General features: G+C 38.6%; 1 protein-coding gene across 4 annotated transcripts in view; it reads left to right on the forward strand.

Annotated features, from left to right (window-relative positions):
* The window catches only part of WAPL (WAPL cohesin release factor), a 134,700-nt gene that overhangs the window by 84,724 nt on the left and 37,836 nt on the right, over window positions 1-12,140 (forward strand). For all 4 annotated transcript variants that reach the window (XM_066554184.1, XM_066554185.1, XM_066554186.1 and 1 more), the window contains 2 exons: window positions 2,121-3,167; window positions 8,940-9,055. In XM_066554184.1, coding sequence (XP_066410281.1) covers window positions 2,121-3,167; window positions 8,940-9,055 — 1,163 coding nt within the window. The remainder of the gene's footprint in view (window positions 1-2,120; window positions 3,168-8,939; window positions 9,056-12,140) is intronic.

Below are 12,140 nucleotides of genomic sequence, written 5' to 3' on the forward strand. Positions count from 1 at the left end.
TCAGCCGAGCTGACTGGAGAAATTGATTTTGATCACATTTACATGAGGAGAAACAAAAAGTTTCCTTAGATATGGAACAGCAATGGTGAGGCTGCAAAACAGTGTATTTTAGCAAGGAAGTCTGAAAATGTTTTAAATTGAATTTGCTGTTTTTCATGCCTAGAGTGTTGTGGTAGTGGTAGTCTTCAGCTTCACAATAATATTAAACATATGGGAGAAAGGAACATACTGTACACTGTCAACCCCCATCCTTGATTACAGAAAGATTCATTTTGGTTGTCTCTTGGATTATGGCAAGGATGAGATTGAAATGGGAATAACAATATTGCTTGTATAACATATTGATACTGAAAATTAATAACCAACATTCCATCATGGAGATGGCAGGGTTAGGGTTCCTTGTTTTTGAGGAATTTAGCTTTGAGTTTTGCATTTTTTTATTTCTAGCTGAGTATGTATAACTTCTGTGACAGATCTCAGCAGGACTCCAGAAAACTTAGATGCAGTTGGTCAGATATTACTTGTTCTGGTTCCCTGAGGAATTTTAGCGGGATTAAACCAATTTCCTGCAAACCTAGGTTTGGTAGCCATTTCTTCTACTAGAATTTTCAGTATAAGAATTTTCAATTCTTTTATAAAACATATGTGCAAGGATGGCATTTAGATGATGCCAAAGTCCCTGGAACAGTGCTGATGCTTGTTTCCCTCATCATGAGCTTGAAATCTTCTGGTCAGTGCTGTGGAACTTCTGTGCCACTTGGGTAAATGGAAGGTAATGAAATTTAATGAGGTCAGGACTAGTGCTAAAGAGATGCTTTGGCCTTCATTTTACTGATGACTTTAGGAAGCCTTTGCTGCCTAAAAAACTTGAACCTTTGGCATTGTATTCTGCCAGTGGAACCCCTTTTATTACTGTAGTATTCTGCACGTGTCTTCTAAGCATGTTCTCTAGCATTTCTGTTGTCACTTGGCCCTGTCCCAGTTGCTTCTGTGTATTATTCAGTTCATCCCATCGTGTGCTACTCTTCTCTTTGTCAGACTCCTTATCTTGCTTCTCCTGGCCCAGGCAGCCATTTCAGGGCCAGTAGTAACGGCAGGCACCTGGCTTCCTGTGCTTGCTGATACTGTCTCAGAAATTTCCAGGAAATTCTTATTTCATGGAAATACCCCTCTTATATTGCTGGGTGTCTCTGTGTTGTGTGTGATGTCAACAGAGGATGGCAGATGCAAGTCATCATGAAACTCTGGTACCAAATCCACTGTGCTTCTGTTGGTATTCAGGGAAAACAAAGGGAATGGTTTCCCCACCAGTTTAGAGGACAGCAGGTGGAAGGCTTAGTACTTGCATTGCTTCCTGGCATTGCTGTTGTATGGGTGCTGGTTGGCTGGAAACAAACCTTAAAAAAACTGACTTCTTATAGTGGAACTTGTTCTCCTGGACAGTGTAGGATGTGAGTGTGGCTATGGGTTGGAGAAGTGTGAGAATAACTTTTGGCAGCAGCTCTTCTTCAGAGATGCAGAAATTCATTGCATAAACCTGAATTTCAGAAGCGATAAAATTAAAATTTGTGATAAGAACTGCATTTTTAAATTTCTTTTGTAAGTCCAAATATTTTCATCTAGAGCAGCAAAATGAAATGACAGTTGAAGTTGTTTGCTGTTTTATTCAGGGTACAAGAAGGAAATTATTTCCTTACATAATAGACAATTTGTAGTTGTTCTTTATCTCTAGTTATTAACTGTTAAGTCACTTGTGTGTCAAACTTCAGTAACAGTCTTCTGAAAATTTCACCACTAAGTTTCCCTTTTTTTGTGTAATTTGCCTTGATAAATAAGTGGTTGTATTTAGGGTTTACCACTGTCTTTTACATGATGCACATATTTTCAGAGTGACATTTCAAGGGGTTTTTTTTGGTAGACATTACAAGAAGACTTTATTATAGCAAAACCTTTAAACTGGGGGCCTTAAAAAGTATAAACCAGGTGGATAAAGACCTCTAATATTTTTTATCAATGATCACTGAATGTGTTTTGTTATACTGTAACTTTCCAAAGTTACCCGCATGGTTGACTATTTTTTTAATATTCCATTTTAGTAATAAATATATCTTTTCTTATAGATAAAATCCAGAACTTGAAAGAAGATAATGGGAACAGTCATTTCATCTATGACAATGCTGGAGACAGTACTAAAACCAGTGCTGAGACCACAGACACTTCTGGATGCAACACTGAAGCCAAGGACTTGCCTGATTCTTGGGACTCCCACGTGGGAAAACCAGCAAATTCTGCATCAGAAACATCTCAGACCAAGGGGCCACTAAGAACTCACTTGTATGAATGGGAGGATGAAACTGAAGACACCAGAACTGGAGAGTATATATTAGCTTTTGACAATGAACATCTCTCAGAGGTGAAGAGCAAGGATGAGGAGTGTGACAAAGAAGATAGTGAAAATCCAAAGGAAGCCATTAGTGAAGAACTTGTGCAGACTATTCCTAGGCCAAGCAACTGTAGGACATATTGTCGATCCAACAAAGCAAAACTGCAAGGGGCAACAAATTTTGACAAGCTAATGGATGGCACTAGTCAGTCTTTATCCAAAGCAAACAATGAGTCAAATAATGATGGGCTGAACGCAGGAAAAAAAGTTTCTTTAAGTAGTGGGACCAGTTTTAGAGGGACGGTTGGACGGACTAGAGACTACACCGTTCTCCACCCATCGTGCTTGTCAGTTTGCAATGTCACCATCCAGGACACCATGGAGCGCATGGATGAGTTCACCTCAGCAGCCCCCACTGACCTGGGCGAAGCCGGGCGCTTGAGGAAAAAGGCAGACATGGCCACCACAAAAACTACAACCAGGTTCCGACCAAGCAATACCAAATCCAAGAAGGATGTCAAATTAGAGTTTTTTGGGTTTGATGATCAAGACGAGGGAGGGGGAGATGAAGGCGCCTCTAGAAGTTCTGGGAGTTCCAATTACAAAATCAAGTACTTTGGGTTTGATGACTTAAGTGAAAGCGAGGACGAAGATGAAGAGTGGCAGGTAGCAGAAAGGAAGGCCAACAAAAAGAGAAGTAGAACTGTACCATCTGCTTCACTACAGTCAACCTCTGATGGCAATGAAAACTGTTCCCAGGATAGCCAGCTCAGCACTAATGCAGGTCAGTAGAACTCTTTTGGAATACATGGGTGACATTTAATTTTAATTGACTTCAATGTTGTGTTCTTTTGCAGTGTACCTAGGAATTTGTCCAACAATACTGATTTGGAAACCTAACAGTTAACTCACTTGAAATCTTAACAGCCAAATTTACTTCTCCTGTGGTCCTGTGTGGTGTTTCATATCTCTCTTGAAGTATGCTTTATACCCCTTGATCTCTTGCCAGAGGTAGAGGGCTTTTTTCTTTTCCAGCAGAAGATTCGTACCTTTTTGGTGTGTTGAGCATAAGCATCTATGCCTGGAAGGCAGGTATCCTCCCACAGAGCCTCCAGATCAGCCCACAATTGCAGAGCTGAGTGCACACATTTAAGTAGCTCTTAAGAAATGGGAAATATCTTTTTCAGGTTTTGAATGTGTCTGTAGGCAGTTTGGACCTTTCTCAGGCTCCATCTTATCTGAGGATGCATGACTCACTGGAGAGGCTGTGGGGACCCATGGAGTGCCAGTTAGATAACTGGCTTTGGAAGAGCCTCTGCATATTTGTTTCTGCTCTTGTTTCCAGTTTTTAGCTATCTCCTTCTGTGCAGACTGGGGAGTGGGGTGTGTGTGTACTCACACACACATATATGAGTGAAACTGTGGACGTGGCAGCTGCTGAGCAAGTTCTGGTGGTTAAAATCCTTTACAAAATGAGACTTGCTTGGTGGTAGGTTGGGTCCTGTGTGCTGGTGAAGAATAAAAGGAATACCTTTGGTGGAAGGTTGCTTTTAGCTCTTCTGTTTTGAAAAAGTCTAATGCCAGAGAATCACTTTTGTTGGAATATATATATTTCAAAACACTGCCACTGTTCTTCGGAACATTCTGGTCCTCCATTTTGGAGCATGAAGCATGGGAAGTTTTATCAACTCACTGAAGTTGTTACATTTTAAGACTTTGGCCAGATGTATTTCAATGTGATAGGAAGAGAGAGTTTCAGTCTAGCTTTGCAAATGTTGGAGAAGCTGGGGGTTTTTTTCCTACAAATAGCTTCTGCTAATATAATCCAGAAATAAAATTTCAGAGGAAAAAATGTTCATTTCTCTGTTCTAATTATAGCTGTTTCTAAAACCAGGATTTTCTGTAAGCCTTTTAATCAAACTAAATGTCACCACTAGGGGTTTTTTTTGTGGATTTGAAAGGAACAAATGAATACTGATGTTGTATGAGAAGATGATGTTTTCAAACAAAAAAAAAACATGATTTGTTTTCATAAAATTTACTTATGATGAGACACTTGGGTTCCAGCCTCTTTGGAAAATGGGTTTATCTTACAGGGCTGCTTGAGAAGTACTCTTAGTCCCTGTCTTTAATGACTTCTTGTTCAGCCATTTATTCCAAGGGAAAAATTTGCTTGTACAGTTAATGCAGCTGAGATGCTGACCCATCAAATAATCCTTTCAGCTGCTGTCCTCAGAACTCAAAATATCCACACTTTGCATTTGGCACTGCATTCACCAAGCAGGCCTTTATACTCCCAGGTATCACAGATGTTTTCTCTGAAATATTTTCCTAATAGATTTCCATGGCACAGGGGAATGTAAATTTATGTTTTGTTAGTTCTTAATGCACTTCTCCACTTCAGGTAAGAGCTACCTCTCAGTCCCTCTGCTGGGAGATGTTTCCCATTTATTTTGCATCTTCTTAGCTCATTTGATTCTTATGTGCTGCTGTTTGCAGGTGAGATTTGACTTTCAGGGTTTTTTTTCTGAAATTTGAAAGGGTGATGCCCTATAATACAGATTAGGGCACCATCAGACTCTCTGTTTTCATAAAGTTTGTGGAACTCCTTGCTGAAGTTCACACTCTTTTTTCTCAGACCTTTGCAAATTTTGAGCATCATGATCGCTCAGAACAACCATGATAAGAGCCCTTAAATGTAGTGATGCTGAGCCTGAGAATGTCTCAAGAACTTCTGAATCTAAGCCTGAATTTGCAGTAAAATGTGACATTGCTCTGAGGTATTGTCTTTGCATACTGGAAGAATGTGACTTCTGCATCCATGAAAAATGCCAGCTTTGACTCCAGGCCAGAGAAACAGCTTTCAGAACATCTTGCACAATAAAACTCTGTCCTGAAATGGTGAACAGTACTGAGAGGTGCTAATGCTGAGTTCTGTATGTGCTGTTCTTTCTTTGTTCTAATGAATAAAGGCCCAGATAAAAATCCAGTGTTCTGTTCCAGGTTGACAGGTGAAATGCCAGACTGCCTCTCTGAATTTCAGCCCTGGAAAATCCCAAGACTCATTTTGGTGTTCTGTGCATAAAGAATGTTACATGGCAATAATCAGTTTTTCAAGAAACTTGGTGCTTTCTGTCACAGCCTTACTTTGCCATAATACTGATTTGGTTACTTGTCATAATCTAGGTGTATTTTTATGAAACAGATTTTAGAACCTTAATTTAAAACATCTGATAGAATTTTTGTAATGGAACATTATAAAGACTTCCTTCTAGTCTAGTAGTTCACAGAGGGAAAGTTAGTTTAACAGTACATTTTTACATGTTTTGACAAATGAAATTTAAGAAAGTGCAAAGACTACAGGAACAATATTGTTAGTGCAGGAAAAATTGCAAAACAGATAAATTCAGTTTTGGTTTGACTCTTTCATTGAAAAACATCTTCTGTTGCTCACTTCTATGGTAGTCTTTTCTGCTGAAGTAGTTAAAAACACAAAAAAACCCTCAAACAAAAGCCAAGCAAATAAAACTGCCACCTCTGAAAAAAGCTTCACCTTTTAAATTCCTAGATGCTATTACCACACCTTTTAATGAAAATACTTCTTAACGTTATAGCCTTACATTTTTGCTGATGTGTTGAGTTCCTGGTAAAAGTTTGCTTTTTATTTTGCCATTGCAATTTGAAATTCTCTCAGATTCCTCTGTAGCAGCCCAGTGAAGCAAAGGCTCCTTTGGCTTGTGAGCCTCCCAGCTGGATTCTGCCAGAATGCCAGGGGCTAAAAGTACTGGTGAGACTTTGCTAGATTTGAAACACTGCTTTTGTCATTTCAGTAGCCAGAGTACAGGATGACTCCAGTGAGGAGAAGATTTTTAATACTGGAAGAAAGTGACTGACTTGAGTGTAGTAATCCATGGGGAGTTGTGTCCAAGAGAAATCTGTATTGCAGCTCAGTCTTTTGCTTTGTAAATCAGTTCTGATATGCAGCTTAACCTTTGTGTCATCGATTCATTTTTCCTTTCAGTGATCAAGATGAGATTCCCATAATCTTTTTAGGTAATGTAGCTTTTGTATGTCAGCATCTAGCACTCAGCTCAGTTCTGGTGAGCCAGCTTGCCCTATTTTTTTTTTTTTTTTTTTTTAATTCCTTTGCATCTTCTCAAAAACTGAGTCACCTTCATTGGGTAAATATTTTAAGCCAGTTCAAACTACATCCAAGTCCTCAAAGGCAGAGTCCTGTTTGGGCTTCAAAACCTTCTGCAGAATTGCCTTGAGACACTAAACCAAAACTCCGTTGTTGTTCCCCAGGAAATTTACTGTGGTTGTTGCCTTGGTTGGTCTTTCAACATCTTTCCAATTCTAGCCAAGACAGGCAAATTATCTTAAAGATTATAAGTGCCTTAAAAATGGTTAGACAGAGGAAAAATGGCCTTACATGCTCCCATACTGAGAAAAAAGGTAATATGACCAATTTCTCTGTGAGGGGGCAAAAAACCCCTCCAAAAAGCCATACAGGAGAGAGCCAGTGGAAATCAGGTTCCAGTAGGGTCACTGCTTCTGCTGCTTCACCAAACTACTCCAGCGTTTTCCTCACTCAGCTCATGTTAATAGAAGACTTCTCCCCCAGACCCTGTTTAGTTTAGATTTAAAAGTCTGCTAAGATAATGTAGGCAGAGTGCTTTAAGAAGGCCTTCAAAAGCACTGCTCAAATAGAAGCATTCCAGGTCATCTTACAAAGCTACTAAGTGTTTGATGTGCTAGCAACATCAGAAAATGCAGAATTACCCTGTTGTAACTAGGAGTTGAATTTTTTTTATCAACAAGTTTCTTTGAATTTAAAATCAACTAATTTAAATGGGATAGTTCAGAATCACATAGGAGTAGAATTCAAACAAGGAAATTTAAAGTGTTAAAATTGTGGCTTAGTTGATCCCAGAGGATTTTTAATCATTATTGAAGGCAATGCCAGGTCCAGGTCTTAGCACCTGGCACAAGTTGCTGTTCTCATTTGGTGGGTGAAATATTTTGTATTTCTAGAATGACTTGCATATTTGTACTGGTTGTGGTCAAGTAAATTACTTGTTAGCTTTTAATCTGCACTAGGAGGGTCCAGTTCTTTTGGTTTGACTTTCTTTGAGAACTGCATTCAGGGTCTGACTTCTTGAGAAATGTTTCAGGATTTATAAGGATATATATCAAAGCAATTTGATTTTACTCTTTAAATTGGCTTCAGCAAGAACTAAGCTGTCTTTTACATAGATTTGGAAGTAGTTTTGTGTTATTTCCTCAATGGAAATTGGTCTGTAGTATTTTTCCTCAGTTAGACTAATTCTATCAAACATCTGTTAAAGTCAGTTGTTTTCAGAGGGGCTGTTGCTGCTGTGTTTGTAGGCTCTTGTGCTTATCTGACACAGCCCCACTGAAAACCAGTGGGATAAAATGAACCAGTGAGAGGCTGGTTCCAGGAGGTGCCTTGCAGCAGGCATCCTGCCAGTCCTGATGCTGCCAAGCCTGTTGAAATTTACTGCAATTCGGGAAACTTGGGAGCTTAATTTTAGGAATAGTTCTATTCCTCAGACAAGTTCTGTACCCTTGAGAATGCCATTAGGAATTTAGTTGCCTGCTTTGCCTTTGCTTACCTTCTTAACCAGTTTGGCTGGTCCTATGTGCTTGGGATTAGAGTAACCCATCCTACCTGCTTGTGTTCTTGCAGTGCACTTTTCAAACAGCAGCAGCTTTTCAGGAATAAATTGGTTTTCTAAATAGATTGTCAGATGAAACAATACCTCTCTGTGCCTGTCTTTATTTCCATCTTGAAATTTGTGGTAACTTCTGGTTTGTGCCAAGTAATCCTCTTCCCATGTCTCCAAGGGATAGTGCTCTAAATAAAGCAACCCAAGTTTAAAAAAAAACCTAAGGGCAGGAATGGAATTTGATGAGTGAATTGCAGATTTACAGTCCAGGATGGGGTACTGGAATCAGTGGTAATGCAAGTATCAAATCCATTGCAAGGCCATGTCAGCAGTTCCTTCTGGCTGACTCTTTCCTGAGCTGATCACAGCAGAATAAGCAAATACAAACAGCCTGCCTCCATGAGAAGTGAAACAAGATCAGTTCTTCTCTTCTGTAATTGTAGTGTGTTCTCTTAAATCTCTTAATCTCACACTTTTGAAGAGCCCAATCTCCTGCTTTATTCATCTGCTGCTCAGGGTTGTAGCAGTAAGCCAGCCATTAGTAAGCTCATGTAAAAGGTGCCCTGGGATTTAAGGAGTATGGGATGGGAAGCAATAGCCTGCAGCTTACCCAGTGGGCAAGAGGTGCTGTAATATTTGTGATTGTGCACCTTGTCATGCTTCTGTGTATTACTGCAATCCAGTCAGCAAGCCTGAGCTGCACCCAGGACTGTGCTTGGCAGTAAGGCTGATTTTTCTGATGAATATTGATGGTTCATTATGTAATGTCAGAAACTATACATGTGGAATTGTCAGGTGCAAGAAATGCTCTAGCAGTTCAACAGCTTTTAAAATGGTTGTTTCATGTCTATATTTACCTTTAACAGATCTGGAGTTTTCAGAGGATGCATCTGGTGTGCATGAAGGCAATAAGAAATCCACAAATAAACAAGGTGATAAATCTAAGGAAAACACCAGGAAGATTTTTAGTGGGCCAAAGCGGGTGAGTAATAATGCTGAGACCAATACAAAGTTCTTATTTTACTCAACTCCTCAGTATTGATCTTTCTTCTTAGATATGCAACAGGGCTTTTGAGATCATATGTTGGCCTTTAATATGATTTCTGGAAAAGTAAAACATTCAAGTGCAATACCTTTGTATTTATTACTGAAAGGTTCACTTTTCAGGTTCACATTACTGCTATGGAGAACCAGGCTTGTAATGTAGATGCATTCCTTGGAGATATTTTTAAAACATAGCATCAGTAAATTCTGTGTATTTTACTTTGTGGTTAGTTGGTGTTTGGGGGGGAGGGGGGGATTCTTTTGATCTCTTTTGTTTGCTCTCCCAAGAAATATTTGTCATATTATAAGATAGAACTTTTCTTAAAGCTTCAAGTTGGGCGTCGGTATAGTCTTTATAAGGATAAGTGCATTTATACCATTAGGTATAGTGAGATTTTCTTTTAGTTGGAAAAAAAAGTAGCCTCCAATCCCATGCCAGTCTTCCTCAGCTGTGTAATATTCAGTATGAATTTGCCCTTTCATAGCATGAAAAGAGCTTATTCATTTTCTTCATCTTACAGAAACGTGGTTTATCTGTCACTATGGGTACTCAGTATTTTGAGGTTTTTAAAAATGTGCATACAGCAAAAATGGAGTGTAGCCACCAGTAAAAGTTTGCAATAGAGGGATCCATGTAATCTCCATTAAATGAAGCTTTTTATGACTCTAATGTCCAGGACAAACATTTCCAATGCTTAAGGACTTCTCATGAGGTTTTTGCATAACTTGTTTGTGTTACCTGGTGACAGCAGTCCCTGTCTCACCATCATTGCAACTTCCAACTGCTCTAGGAGGAGAAGGAGGGAAATGAGCTTGTATTTCTGCTTTCCCTTGGAGTTCCATAGGTTTTGCAGGACCTGGCAGTTGTATGGTATTATAGAAACTGTCTTTTATGTGTGTTCAGAATGTGCTCATGAGTCAAACAGTTCAAAGAAGTTTTTTAAATTATTTTTTCTAAGGAATCCTTATAATTCCTCATGAAGGTAACTAATTACTTGTGTTATATGATAGTTTCACTTGAAGTAATTTTTCAAGGTGCCTTTTTTTTTTTTTTTGGTCTTCCGGAACCAGAAGATTTATAATCTCCCCAGTTGTGTTGTTATATATCAATTTTTCATTAAAAAAAGGATTTGTGGGTGGAGAAAGGATGACAGATTTGGTTTAGCTCTCCAAACATGCCAGGGAATATTTTCATGTGGGAGGATACGTGACCAGTAGGTCCTGTCAGTTGTGATGCCCTTTGAAAAAGAAGTGTCACGTGTTGCTTTGACTTGGGACAGAATGAGAAGCTCCTCCCTCCACAGTCTGAAGTCAGATAAGTGAGGAGGGCGTTCCCACAACTGAAATAGTATTTCTTGGAGATGGAAGTTCCTCAGCTTCTGCTAATTAAATAATCATTTTTAAAAATTTAGCTTCTTATCAGTGAACATGTTACAGTACCATGAGAAACAGAAGTACAGGAAGTGCAAATTTGACTGTAACTTTTTCAGTTATGTATTTTAACAGCATAAAACAACTGTGGGTATTCTGCTAATTACAGAAAGTTTTTTAAATTTAAATGTTTAAATGCCACAAATATTATTCTGTAATTGCATTTCATGTGTTTCTTGTTTAATTTTTATTCTTTAAATCCCTGAGATTTTATGTGAAAATGGTTCTTATTAATTTTGAATGCATATATAATGAAATTATGGGGTAAGGAATAAGCCTTACAGCAATATCATACTATAAGAGAGAATAGTTTCAACTCTAGAAAATTCTCAGTTGGGGATACATTTTATTCAAGTGGGAAAGTTGAGAATGAAACAGCTTTTTTGACCCTGTAGTGATATAATGGACCTAGAAGTAGATGTTGCTGTAATGGAGATTCAGATTTTAAACTTCAGTGTTCTCTAATCATATGGCTGTTAGATGGAGTTACTAAAAGAGCTTGTAAAGCTTGTTCTGATGGTAATTAGAGCTGCTATAATTATCTTCCTAAAATATAGCTATAGACTCTCTATCTTAGTTGTATCTTAAGGGAATTCTCATTCTGGGAATGGAAAAAAAAAACTAAAAGTATTAACCTGATGATAATAACTAATGATCTTTAAAAAAAATATCTGGAGCTACTTCACTGTCTCAGCACCATTTATTTTTTTCTTGTAGGAGCTAGCAGCTACAGTATGAAATATTTTCTGTTAGGTGATTTTCAGAGCTGTGGCATCAACTGAGATGCCAAGCTCTGTTACTCAGGAAGCAGCAGGTGCTATCATTAAATTACAGCAGATCAGAAAGCTCAAGTATTTTTTCCAGTCTGTATTCAGCAGATCTGTCACCCATGGTTGTAGTTTGGAAAACTTGATCATTGTCTCCTAATGCTAAACTCCAGTTCTTGAAACTTTGAGTACAATAAAATATTACTGACATCATTGACTTTGTGAATAACAGTGGTTCTAAACACTGCTTTTACTGTAAGGATTGAAATCAGTGTCTGGTTGCAGTAGCCAAGGACATTGATAGGTGAGTAAAGTCTCAACCAGAGCCATGCTTTTAAGTGAATTAAACCTCTTTATCCTGAGCCTGAATTATAGGGGGAGTGTTACATTCCATAGCAACATAATTAAGTACTTAGAGTACATAAATATTGGCATTGCTTGAGTTGCAAATTATGGGTGTGAAGCATACATGAGTAACATCTGCAGAAGTTTGTTTGCAACTGTTTACAATTTTAATTCAACTGGTTGGGTAACTCATGCTCTAGCATGTCAGTTTGGGAGCTCTGGATACACCCACCTGCTGGCCCCTTTGAGCTTAGTTCCCTTCTACAGATGAAACTAATTCTCCATTAGCAGGCAAACCCAATAGAGGAGACAAGAAATTTTTTGTTGCTATGCTCCAGATATACTGAGACTAAAGACTTGAAAACAGGCAGCATAAAAATTATTTCCTGACATTTCTTGCTCCTGCTGCTTTCACAACAGATTTTAGCTAGAGTCAGCAAATGAAGAGAAACAGTTTTTGTAGGAATACGCTGGAACAGT

Source organism: Molothrus aeneus, chromosome 8, assembly GCF_037042795.1.
Source record: "Molothrus aeneus isolate 106 chromosome 8, BPBGC_Maene_1.0, whole genome shotgun sequence".
Classification (NCBI taxonomy): Eukaryota; Metazoa; Chordata; class Aves; order Passeriformes; family Icteridae; genus Molothrus; species Molothrus aeneus.